Source organism: Rhinopithecus roxellana, chromosome 9 (assembly GCF_007565055.1).
Source record: "Rhinopithecus roxellana isolate Shanxi Qingling chromosome 9, ASM756505v1, whole genome shotgun sequence".
NCBI classification, from domain to species: domain Eukaryota; kingdom Metazoa; phylum Chordata; class Mammalia; order Primates; family Cercopithecidae; genus Rhinopithecus; species Rhinopithecus roxellana.
Window position 1 is genome coordinate 49,793,027 of NC_044557.1, and position 13,684 is coordinate 49,806,710.

At 40.3% G+C, this 13,684-nt stretch overlaps 1 protein-coding gene across 2 annotated transcripts in view; it reads left to right on the top strand.

The window, feature by feature from the left end:
* The first annotated feature begins 1,817 nt into the window (after positions 1-1,817).
* ATP6V0D2 (ATPase H+ transporting V0 subunit d2) overlaps positions 1,818-13,684 on the top strand; it is a 55,680-nt gene continuing 43,813 nt past the window's right edge. For both annotated transcript variants that reach the window (XM_010375395.2, XM_010375396.1), the window contains exon 1: positions 1,818-2,083. In XM_010375395.2, the coding sequence (XP_010373697.1) occupies positions 1,954-2,083 (130 nt within the window). In that variant the 5' untranslated portion in view covers positions 1,818-1,953. The remainder of the gene's footprint in view (positions 2,084-13,684) is intronic.

Sequence of the window (13,684 nt, forward strand, 5' to 3'; positions counted from 1 at the left end):
CCATCTTTTTCTCAAGACCGGACAATTAACCAAACAATGAATCAAGCCCTGATTTGCAACATTTGCCTATTTTCAAATGGCAAATGGTATAAATACGTCATTCCTGCTACGGTCTGCTGCAAGCTACCATCATTATGCTATTAAACTCGGAGTTGAGAAGAGACACATGACAGCATGTCATTATATAGAATATCTACCTTACAAATACAATAGCCATAATCACCTCAAGTGCACAAATAATAGTAAAACATAGTAAAATAATTAGGAAAAGATAAGCGTGGTGTTTATAATTTATTTAAGTTGTATTAGTTTGAACTCTGTAAAACTGAGGATATGTAACTGTCTTTAGACCACAGAAGTGATAAAGAAGTGATTGATTCAACATAAAACACACTCAGGGTGTTTAAGGATGGTGGAATTGTGGTGGGTGAATAGAGAATGATAACATAATGAGAGCCTCTACTATTTATTGAATACTTTCAAAGTCTGGGCACTGCGTAAAGGTAAGTTTGATTCTCTGTGATTTTCAACAATCAAAGCAGAATTTACATTGATTCCATTTTATCTAGCTTCTCCCAAACAGTTTGGAAATACCATGATAGAGACTGGAGAATTTCTGGGACTTTAGTTCCAATTAAAGATTTGACACAATATATATGAAACACTCTATATGTAAATAGCATTCAGGATATTTGACATAATTTTTTAACTAAATACAATATATGGGAGAACAAGCACTCCTTTTGGAGCATGAAACTCAACATAAGTCCCAGCTTCATTAAATACTTACTGTATTGCCAGCTATGCGTTTGAGCTGCCTCACAGCTTCTGAGGACTGGTTCCTTATTTGTGATTTTAGTAATAATATTGTCTGTGCAGATCCACATCGCAGAGTAATCATGAGATTCAAGTAGGAAAAAGAAAATAGGGTGTCTTATAAACAGTCCAATTTTGCAGAGGTAGTGGCTTATTATTATAGAATCATAGCCTTGTGTATCTGCTTCCAGGACTGTTTTCTGGGCTGTGCCCTTTGACTGGCTAGGAGGCAGCTACGAGCCTTTGGCAATTTTAGGACATTTCTGACCATTTGTCTTACAATGGTGTGGCAGAATTAGGTTCTCATGACTCTTCTGCCTAGTCACATTTGATTTACTTATATAATTATAATAATAATAATTATTATTATTATTATTTTGAGACAGAGTCTCACTCTGTCCCCCAGGCTGGAGAGGAGTGGCATGATCTCAGCTCATTGCAACTTCCGCCTCTCAGGTTCAATCAATTCTCATGCCTCACTCAGCCTCCCAAGTAGCTGGAATTACAGGCATGCACCACAAAGCTTGGCTAATGTTTGTATTTTTGGTAGAGACGGGGTTTCACCATGCTGGCCAAGCTGGTCTTCACCTCAGGTGATCTGCCCCCTTAAGCCTCCCAAAGTGCTGGGATTACAGGTGAGCCACCATGCCAGCCTAAATTAAACTATTTTTATTAAAAGACCTTCTCTTTGTTCATATTGATAGTCTTCAAAAAATTTTGGGTTAGTGTAAATTACAGTTGAAAGCTCAGCTGGTGGTAGGAATGTTTACAAAACATTCAGGTGTTTGAAGCCTCCCAATAGCAATTCTGGGAAGGGTCCTATCTGTGGGAGAGTAAGATTTGAGCCTGGATCCTCCCCTAACTCTCATATCTTTTTTTCCCAATGGTGGTTTGTTGCCTGGGTTTACTTGGGTCATCTGGCTGATTCATTCTTGCTGTAAAAACAGGGCTGAGTGTGCTTTGTTGAAAGCCACTGAAACCAGAGGAAACTAGTCACACAAACCCCGACTATCACCTGACAGATTGCTTGTGCTGCCTGATAATTACTCGCACTTTTCCCAGGCTAGTGCACGTCTTCAGGGGCCGTCCAGGACTACAGAGCTGTTTCACCCTACCTTGGCTTTGATCTCTTCCCCCATGCTCGAAGGTGCGGAGCTGTACTTCAACGTGGACCATGGCTACCTGGAGGGCCTGGTTCGAGGATGCAAGGCCAGTCTCCTGACCCAGCAAGACTATATCAACCTGGTCCAGTGTGAGACCCTAGAAGGTAAGTGTAACTCTTCTCACCCTTTAAAAAGAAAAAAAAAAAAAAAAAAAAAGGAAATGATGACGCTTTCCAGAAGCATGGAGAAAAAAAATCCCATAATCCTGTGGTTTGAGAGTTCTGAGCAGATCCTTATTCCTGCAGTCCAGATTTCTGGGGTCCATAAACTTGAATGAGGAAAAAAAATACATCTCTATTTTTAATCTCTAAGTGAAATATAACATCTTTGATTACGAATGTAGGCAACAAATCACAGTGGTTAAGATAAGTAGTATCTGTGACACTGTCACCAACAAAAATTCAATGTTTTCATATCCCTTTAAAGTTCTTGCAGATACCTTGAAATGTCATGTACGTTTTCTCTATTTTGAAGTTAGATATTACATGCATCCTTTATTATTTATTTATTTATTGAGATGGAGTTTCACTCTTGTTGCATAGACTGAAGTATAGTGGCATGATCTTGGCTCACTGCAACCTCTGCCTCCTGGGTTCAAGCGATTCTCCTGCTTCAGTCTCCCAAGTAACTGGGATTACAGGTGCCCACCACCTGGCCCGACTAATTTTTGTACTTTTTAAAGAGATGGGGTGTCACCATGTTGGCCAGGCTGGTCTCGAACTCCTGACCTCAGGTGATCTGCTGCCTTGGCCTCCCAAAGTGCTGGAATTACAGGGGTGAGCCACCGTGCCCGGCCAGATTCTTATACATTTTAAAGACATTTTGATAACTATGTCTAAAAATATTTGGTTTCCTTTGTAATCCTGTGTATTTTCATTCTATATATTTATAAACATTATTTGGAGAAGGACTTCTCCAAACTGCCAAGGGATCTATGGCAAAGAAAATATATATATATTTAAAACCTTGTTCTATAGAATTTTTATTCTATCACATTTCTCAGTATCTATTAATTTGAGAGTTTGAAGTTTACCTTTAACTGAAGTTTAAAAAAAAAAAAAAATCAAGAGACGTTACTGGTGGGGCCAGCCCTGGATTCAATAGTCCTGGATTTGACTTCTGTCGTGCCTGGGTAGGTGACCTGTGGCTCCAAGCCTCTGAGTCACAGTGTTCTCAGTTATAATAAATAAGTACTCAACAAGTGGAAACTGTCTCTAAACCACAATTTTTTTCCAAAACATTACCAAAGATTCCACATCTGTAAAAGTATTTTTATTATTAAAAACAGCTACACTCACTCATTTTGAAACATACTTATAAAACCCATATAGGTCAATAATAAGGTGGTTTAACGCTTCCAGGTTATTCTAGAAAAGACAAGAAAGCGGTAAGAATAAAGCCTCCTAGGAAGGGCATTAAAAGACAAAAACGAACCAATGAATCTTCTAAAGGTGACTTTGCAGCCTCCTCAAGTAGGGCTGAAGGGTCCTGAGGCCACTTGTTTATAGTTCTGACCAGTTAAAGCCAGCGTTCAGACAGAACCACCCAAGTTAGGACAAACCCTGCTCTTTCATTAGCATTGGAAACAGCAAGAACCTTTCAGATAACTAACTCTGTTGGCTACAAATAATTACAGTAAAACCCCAAATCTTAAGTCACTTCAGCGTATGAAAATAGGAGTTTGGTGACTGGAGAACGTTAATCATCTATAGAAAATCTGCATAAAATAAAGAATACAGGGCTGACTAAGTGTTTCTGAGAGAAGCCATTTTAATGAATTATATTTAGTTTTCAGTCAAGTTCTTAAATGAGCTAAGGAATGCAAATTTAAATTCAAGGAATACCTAAAATATCTTTGTGATACAAAAAGAAAGAAAGAAAAGAAAGGAAGGAAGGAAGGAAGGAAGGAAGGAAGGAAGGAAGGAAGGAAGGAAGGAAGGAAGGAAGGAAGGAAGGAAGGGTTCAGAGATAAATCAAGGGAAGCCGTATCTAAAGCCATGTAAAGAATTCTAGGCCTTGAGAGGTGGCTCACACCTGTAAAACCCCATGTCTACTAGAAATAGAAAGAATTAGTTGGGTGTGGTGGCAGACACCTGTAATCCCAGCTACTTGGGAGACTGAGGCAGGATAATTTCTTGAACCTGAGAGGCAGAGGTTGCAGTGAGTTAAGATTACGCCACTGCACTCCAGCCTGGGCGACAGAGTGAAACTCTGTCTCAAAAAAACAAAACAAAAAAAAAGAATTCTAGAAAATAGGTCGGGTGTAGTGGCTCATGCCTGTAATCCCAGCATTTTGAAAGGCCTAGGTGGGAGGATTGCTTGAGGACAGGAGTTCAAGACCAGCCTGAGCAACATAGCAAGACCTCATCTCTACTAAAAATTTTAAAAATAGACCGGGCATGGTGGTGCATGCCTGTAGTCCCAGCTACTTGGGAGGCTGTGGCAGGATGATGGCTTGAGCCTAAAAGGTTGAGGCTGCAGTGAGCTGTAACTGCACCACTGTGCTCCAGCCTGGGTGACAGAGTGAGATCCTGTCTTGGAAAAAAAAAAAAAAAAAGATTTCTAGAAAGTAAAAAGATAAAAATGAGGAATTTAAAAACTGCTCCCTATATTTTCTGCCAAAGTCCCTTTTAATCAAAAGACTTGTTGAGGGAAGGGGATAGATAGAAGGAGGAAGAAATGAGATTAACAGATCTATCCTCTACGTAGACAGTAAGCTGAATCTGGTATCTTCATTTTCAGTTTGGGAGAGAAGAAAAGGTTTCAAACCCTCTCAAAGATCTCAAAAATAAAGCTTGTGTTTAGAAAAACACATATAATCAGGCATATGCAGAATTTTCTATACAACGTCAGGGGATGGGAAACCACCTGAAGCCACCCCACCTGTGCTCTATTGCTTTGTTGTCCTTGTGTCTCATGATTTCTACCTCTCTCTCCTCCCAATTCTCAACTACATTTGAATCTGTGTGCCAGTCTACTGTTCAGAGACTCCCAGAAATATCAAGGGTGAATCATCAAACCATGTTTAGGTTATCATGACTGCTGAGAAAACAAATCTAAACAAGAATTTCATGTCCTCTGTTAGTTGAGGACACTGGGACTTAGAATGGCTGTAACCACCTAACAGGCTGTCAGTGATGGAGGATGGATAGAGCTATCTGTGTCTCCTTTTCCACAAAAATATGCCATTGCCTCCTGAGTATAAATTGAAGATATATGAATAGGTCTGTGTTGAGTTGATGTCGACTCCATTTTGAAATAGAAAATAATGAGTGTTCTACCTGATTATTTTATAGAACGTTGAGAAATAAAGAGTGTGTGAACAGCAATGCAACGGTTGCATCCGTGAATGTACTTAGGGAGACTCAGTCCACCCGGAGCTAGATTCAGAGTTGAGAAGAATCAGAGGCACTTGTTGGAATAGAATTCTAAGGGCTTAAGGATTTTAGTTTACTTTTGCGCAAAATATACACCATACAAACTATAGATAAAGAACATGTTACACTGTGCCATTCCAATACCATATGTTGAAGCAGGCACTTTCTGTAAAAGAAAAACTAACTTGGCCAAGATTAAATTTGCTTTTAGTCTTTTTAAGTCATCTGGTCTTTAAAAGGAAAGTGTTCTGATAGCAACAAATTGTTTTAGAACAACTTGCAAGGAACGTATAAGGTTTTGGGTAAATTTAGAAGAGAGAAAATAAAGATCATCTAGCAAAGCTTTGAAAAGTGTTAGTATTCATAATTGTGCTTAATTGTGTGCATAATTGGGTTGAGTGCAGTAAGAAATACTCATGTATTCCGAGGCCTGCCCCTGACTAATTGTGACTTGATTCAGATCTCTGGATCCTCTGTGACTCAGCCTTTCCTAGGTACAGAAGAAGGAAATTAGTTCCCATTGCCTTTGTCACTGGTATTTCTTTAAAGTTGTATCTATAAAGAAACTTTAGGGTCTTTAAAAGCGACTTTGAACCAAAACAATAACTTTAAAAGAGCATAGGATATTCTTTTAAAAAATAACACTACTGTTATTTTGAAAGGACTCCCAATAGCAAAGGGCTCCCAAAGCCTCCCAATAGCAAAGCTGGGAGGAGTTCCATCTGTGGGAGAGTAAGAATTGAGCTTGGATCCTCCCCTGACTCTCATATCTTTTTTTCCCAATGGTGGTTTATTGCCTGGGTCTACCTGGGTCGTCTGGCTGATTCATTGTTGCTGTAAAAACAGGGCTGAGTGTGCTGCGTTGAAAGTCACTGAAACCAGAGGAAACTAGTCACACAAACCCTGACTATCACCTGACAGATTGCTTGTGCTGCCTGATAATTACTCGCACTTTTCCCAGGCTAGTGCACGTCTTCAGGGGCCGTCCAGAACTACAAAGCTGTCCAGAACTACAATAGCAACAGAATTTTTAAAAATTACAAATAAGACTTTTGGAAATATTCTTCCCTTCTCAAAAAAGACAAAATAGTAAATTAATACTTGAAGTTTAGTAGTAAATAGTCTTTTCTAAAACATATGATAACAGTGTCCACTGGCTCTCAAGATGTGGGAGGTCATTCTGTATTAAGCCTTTTTTTTTTTTTTTTTTTTTTTTTTCTGAGACGCAGTTTAGCTCCTGTCACCCAGGCTGGTGTCGAACAGCATGATCTTGACTCACCGCAACCTCTGCCTCCCAGGTTCAAGCGATTCTTCTCCCTCAGCCTCCCAAGTAGCTAGAATTATGGGCATGCACCACCATGCCTGGCTAATTTTTTTTTTTCTAGTAGAGATGGGATTTCACCATGTTGGCCAGGCTGGTCTCAAACTCCTTACCTCAGGTGATCCGCCCGCCTTGGCCTCCTAAAGCCCTGGAATTACAGACGTGAGCTGCCGGCCTGGATTAAGTCTTTACTTTGTCCTTGCCACAATTTGTTTAGAAGGGAATTAGGAAAGCTGATTATATCTCACCAACAATGGTGCCCCTGTCAAGGGGCTTGAGCTTCAGAGTTTCTCCAACTGTGTCTTCAGGTAGGAATTAATTCAACACCATCTAGTAAGTACTTTCTAGCTAGGGCCAAGAGAGTAAAGATGAATAAGATAGAGTCCCTGCCCTAAAAAGCATCCCATCTGGAGAATAAAAATATTAGAAAAATGAGAACCCCTTAAGGATGGCAATTGTGTAGTACCTACCGAAATTCCAAATGCTTATACATTTTGTCTAGGAATTCCAAGTCTCATAGACAAACTTGCACACATGTGAGATGACAGCTGTACAAGGCTCTTTATGTGGCATAGTTTATTGTTGTTGTTGTTGAGATGGAGTCTTGCTATGTCACCCTGGCTGGAGTGTAATGGCGCAATCTCGGCTCATTGCAACCTCTGCTTCCTGGGTTCAAGTGATTCTTGTGTCTCTGCCTCCTGAGTAGCTAGGACTACAGGAGTGCACCACCATGCCTGGCTAATTTTTTGTATTTTTAGTAGAGATGAGGTCTCACCATGTTGGCCATGGCAGGTCTCAAACTCCTAACCTCAAGTGATCCACCCACCTCAGCCTCCCAAAGTGCTGGGATTACAGGCATGACCTGCCGTGGCTGGCCTTTTATGTGGCATAGTTTGGAATAGCAAACGATGGTAACAAATTAAGTGTCCCTCTGCAGGAAACACGTTTTCATTTTTTTAAATTTATTTTTTGGTAGAGACAGGGTCTTATGTTGCCCAGGCTACTCTCGAACTCCTGGGCTCAAGCAATCCTCCCACCTTGGCCTTCCAACATGCTGGGATTATAGGCCTGAGCCACCACAACCAGCCAGGAATAAGTTAAGTAAGTTATGGAACATTCATATAATGGAATATTCTGCATATAAAAGGAAAAACACATGAGGAAGCAGTCTAAAATGAGACATATGGAAAGATTACCAAGATACATTAAGTCAGAAAAGCAAGGGGAAGAACCAGGTGTGGCATGGCACTCTTTAGTAAAAAGGGGGATAAATTTTAAAAATATACTTCCTATATGATTGCCTAGATACAAAGAAACTGTGAAAGGATTAAAAAGAAACTAAAAATAGAGGTTACATGAAGCTAGGAATGAGTGGCAGGGGGTGGTGGGTAAGTGAGTTACAAGCATAGGGACCTGTCACTGTTTACCCGTATATACACCTATTACTTATTTTTAATTTCAAAATAACATATAGGAGGATGACTAATTTCAAAGAGCTTTTCCTTTGCTTCCTTAGACATTATTTGTACCTCTAATTATAGCGTTTTTTCTGCCTTATATTAAAGAGACATATCCAATTCTCTTTCCTATTTAAAACACACACACACACACACACACTCATCAATAGCTCCCATCAGGCAAGATAAATGACACTGTGCTTAAAAAGCTGATCTACCTTGTAAGCCCTTCCCCAGAATGCTTTGCCTTTTCTACAGCTGCTCCTTCAATCACAAATTCCATCCCTTATCCCGTGTCCCTGGAAAGCAACCATCTCCCTTTAAAGTCTCCATTTAAGCCACTTCCTCTGTAAGCCCTCTTCTATAGTATCTATGATGGGATGGAATTGACAAGCTTCAACTTTATGCTCCACGGTGCCTTGTAATGAACCTATCCTATATAACATCTGTGACATTTGCATAGATGTGTCATCCTGAGGCAGAACATTTGCCTCATTTGTCTGTCTAGCTCTAGAGGCTGCTGCAGTTACAGGCTTAACCGATAAATAAATGCATAGCTCTATCTGCTTTATTGCAAGCTTTTTAATTTTTTTTTAAGACAGGGTCTGGCTCTGGCACCCAGGCTGGAGTGCAGTAGCATGATCTCAGTTACTGCAACCTCTACCTCTCCTGGACTTAAGTGACCCTCCCACCTCAGCCTCCTGAGTAGCTGGGACTACAGGCATGGACCACTGTTCCTGGCTAATTTTTGTAGAGACAGGGTTTTGTCATGTTGCCCAGGCTGGTCTTGAACTCCTGAGCTCAAGTGATCTGCCCACCTCAGCCTCCCAAAGTACTGAGATTACAGGCGTAAGCCACCAAGTGCCCAGCCTGTAAACTTCTTTTTCTTTCTTTCTTTTTTTTTTTTTTTGAGATGGAGTCTCTGTCGCCCAGGCTGGAGTACAGTGGCGCTATCTCGGCTCACTGCAAGCTCTGCCTCCCGGGTTCATGCCATTCTCCTGCCTCAGTCTCCCAAGTAGCTGGGACTACAGGCGCCCACCACCACGCCCTGCTAATTTTTTGTATTTTTAGTAGGGACGGGGTTTCACGGTGTTAGCCAGGATAGTCTCGATCTCCTGATTTCGTGATCCGCTCACCTCGGCTTCCCAAAGCCCTGAGATTACAGGCGTGAGCCACTGTGCCCGGTTGCCTGTAAACCTCTTAAGGGCAGAAAGCACACCTTAAACTTTTCTCTCTTCTACCTCTCTAAGCCTGAGAGTGTATTTTGCATGTAGTAAGAATCTGAAAATACACGCTGGGAATATCTGCATGTTGGGTTCAAGTCCTGGATCTTCTGCTTTATGGTTCTGGGATTCTAAGCAAGCTGCTTAACCTTTAACATGGTGCTTTTTTTTTTTTTTTTTACTTTAATTTGTTTTGAGACAGGGTCTCATTCTGTTGCCCAAGCCAGGCAATGCAGTAGCTTGTAGCGTGATCATGGCTCAATGCAGCCTCAACCTCCTAAGCTCAAGTGATCCTCCCACCTTAACCTTTCAAGTATCTGGGACCACAGGTATATGCCACCAAGCCTGGCTAATTTTTTTATCATTTGCAAAGACAAGGTCTCACTTTGTTGCCCAGGGTGATCTCAAACTCCTGGCCTCAAACAATCCTCCTGCTTCAGCCTCCCAAAATGCTGGGATTACAAGCGTGAGCACTGATAAGTGCTTTCTTATCTCATCTTTAGATGGTATCTCCCTGGCCTAACTCCCAGTTCACTGGGAGGATCCAAAATATTTGAAGATGTTTTGTAAATTGTAAATCTTAAAAATACACCCCTGCACTGTAGTTTACATACAACAAGAATTTGTTTTCCCTCTTCTGCTAGACTTTGGAATTCCTGAAATAGTTCTTTCCATTTTATGGTTTTGGATAATGGCATTTGGATATGACTCCATTTAGTTTATTCTGTTCTCCTTCAGAAAGCACCAGTTTTGAAAATATTTATTTTGGTAAATAAAAATTAAAATGAAGATTTTCAACCCCAGTAAGATTTACTGGACTGCATAATGAAGTTCTGTGGGGTCACTGCTATAAGATCTTAAGTTTTAATCACAAATTAAATCTAATATTTGAGGCTCATTTATATGGCAAAAAAAAAATGCATTTGGAGTTGTAGAGAGTACAAAAAAGAACAGGCTGGATGCAGTGGCTCATGTTTGTAATCCCAGCACTTTGGGAGGCCGAGGCAAGAGGATTGCTAGAGGGCAGGAGTTCAAGGTTGCAGTGAGCTATGATTATGCCACTGTACTTTAGCCTGGGTGACAAAGCAAGAATCTGTCTAAAAAAAAAAAGACACCATTTACTACCTAGACAACTGTGTAGTTGATAGGATGTCACAAATAAGTAAAGTGAGATAAAAATTCAAACTCCAAAAATGGTTCAAACCTATTGATAGCAGATATACTTGAAGGTGAACCAAGTCTTGAATAATAGGTTGATAAAAGGCCAATGAAATGGGTTTTCAGGAGGAGAAGAATTGAGATGTCAAGACATTCTAGCAGGCAGAGAAAACAAATGAATTAAAAAAGGGAAAAAATAAAAGCCTGTGGATGGGGAATAAACCAGTTAGGTTGCAATACTAGAATACTTGGAGATAAGGCTGGAATTCAGGTTGGGAAAACTCTGAAAAACCTTGAAGGTTTGATTTGAAGTTTCAAGATCCTGAAGCTAACACTGAATGAGGGCAAGAGTCAGGTATGACCTCAGTCAACTACTTGGCAGCGTGGAAAACAGGAACAAGTTACTTCTCTGAGCCTCAGTTTCTTCATCTATGAAACAGGATTATTGCTAAAGTTAAGAGATTATGTATACTAAAACCATTCTGGCAATGGTAAAACACTCTACAAATGTTATAAAAGTTGTTTTTAATCTGCCTAAAACTTTTCAGTGGCTCCGAGCTATTTTTAGGATCATTACAGGACCAAAACAATTCTTAGGAAAGATTAAACTTGAAGCGGGGAGCACATGAGGAGAAACGAACCTAGGAAAATCAATTCAAAGATTGCTGCAGTAATCGAAGTGCCAGATGTCATTCAAAACAGGAGTAAGGAGCAGAAATCAGGGAAGAAATGCAGGGCATTTGGAGTGATAAAGCACCAAAGAGGACTTTGAAGTTTCAACACCCTGAGAATAGCAGCACATTAGTAAAAATGGAGAAATAAGTGTCCGGTTGTACATGTTCTGGTGTATTTATTAAAAGTCTGAGTAATTATCAGATTTGATGGTTGATTCCAATAGGTTGGTTGGAAAAATTCTGGTTTAGAGAATAAAAGCTGAATTCCCTAGCAGTTTATTTTGGAGATAGGTGGGTACAATTGAAAAAATAATATTTTGTGGTGGATTTTCTATGCTGGCTCTTTACCGACCTGCATCATCTTTTTTTGTTTGTTTGTTTTCTTTTTTGAGACAGGGTCTCACTCTATTGCCTGAACCAGAGTGCAGTTGCTTGAACACGGCTCACTCCACCTCCCAGGCTCAAGCAATTCTCCCACCTCAGCTTCCTGAGTAGGAGGACCACAGGCATGTGCCACCACGCCCAGCTAACTTTTTTTTTCTTTTGTAGAGATGGAGTTTTGCTATGTTGCCCAGTCTAGTCTGAAACTCCTGGCCTCAAGCAGTCCTCCCACCTCGGCCTTCCAAAGTCCTGGGATTACAGGCATGAGCCACTGTACCAGACAACCTTGTTTAATCCCCAAAACAGCCTAAAGCATAGACTGTATCCATTTTGTAGATGAGGAAACTGAGCTCAGAAAAGTCAGATAATTTCCCTAAGTTCAGCAACAGCAGAGTGTGGGGAAAGGCAGGAGGCTGCTTGGATAGTATAGTAGATAATCACTTATCCTTATTTTTAGTAGAGATAGGGTCTCCCTATGTTATCCAGACTGGTCTCAAACTCCTGGGCTCAGCAAACCTCCCACCTCAGCCTCCAGAGTAGTTGGGGTTACAAGCATCAGTCACCACACCCAGTAAAAAGGAATTTTCTAAAAATAGTCTGCCAACAAATTAGTAGACAATAATCATGAAGTCTAACTTCCCTATCCTGACTCATTCGCTAGCCTTGTGATCTCAGATAATTCCCTTCATGCAGTGACTGCAACCCACACAAAACGCATGTTTATATTATGACTGAGTGCATACATGCAGGCACACATTCACACTATGTATAGACTCTATTTGTTAAAATGGTGTAATCTGTTTTTTTAATTCTATTGCTGTGTGACACCTATTAAATTGATTTAGTTGGTGGTGATCCTATAGTTTGGAATACATTCTTTTGTCCTTATTTTAATAAAAAGGAAAAAACACCATTTGCCACGCTATCTTTCTAGATAAAAAATAGTGTAATTTTCCCAAGTGTGCTCTGTGGGCAGCCCATTGTTTTTTAGTGGCTTGGGAGGTTCTGTCCCATACTCTTTTCGAAGAAATCACTTTCATGTAGTAAAGGCTTTCAACTCCTACAGTAAAGAAGCTCGTGCCTTCCAAATTTATTTTACCACAAAGTCTTATTACTCACATACCTGTTTAGATAAGCATTTAGGGAAATGCAGGAACAAAAATTAAGTGAACTCATTTTGAAAACTAAAACTGTGAGTACTGTTGTTATTATTGACAATCTATCATCATCCCAGAGTGCATTTCAGACCCTAAGATTCTCTTAGAATCTGAAAGCAAGCATCCCTTGGATCATTTTAGTGCTGGGAAAGAGAGATTCCTTCTATTCCATTTGCCTTTTCACTGACTACAGTATTGTAAGATTCCTACAGGGTCTGAAACACTGAGATATTTAATTTCAGGATGTCCCTGGCAGCTGAAAGGTTTGAAAGTTATTTTGCTTGAAAGAAACATATGTCACATGAGCAAAATATCATGGTTTTGAAAGAAATACCATTTGTGTCACTTCTGTTGGCAAATATTCCTTGGTGCTGAGGATTCAAACTGTCAAATTGCATAAAAATCTGAAATGCCAAAATGAAAGCCAAATAAGGCATGGCAACAAAGTAGAATTGTTTTAAGTTAATTAAATAGGTAATTGAGCAAATAAATTCTGCCATCAGATAAACAGCATTTCCGACGCAAAATCTACTCCAGACACTGAGGAAGACTGTAAGAACCACATTGTCCCTAATTGCAGATCCACCCTCCCCCAGCTACCAGAGCAGTCAACTCATAGCTCGCAGTAGTGGTTTTCTGTTATCTCTGGATAAACATGGCATACCAAACCCTCCTTAGGACAGTCCTGCTTATTTCTTTGGCTTCAATTCTTACCTGCCCTTCTCTACCGCTCCTTTGAAATCGACACACAAAAATTGCATATATTTATCATATGCAACATGATGTTTTATTTTATTTTATATATTTTGAGACAGTCTCTCATTCCTTTGCCCAGAGTGGAGTGCAGTGGCACAATCTCAGCCCACTGCAACTTCTGCCTCCCGGCTTCAAGCAATTCTCATGCCTCAGCCTCCTGAGTAGCTGGGATTACAGGCGCCCACCACTATACCCAACTAA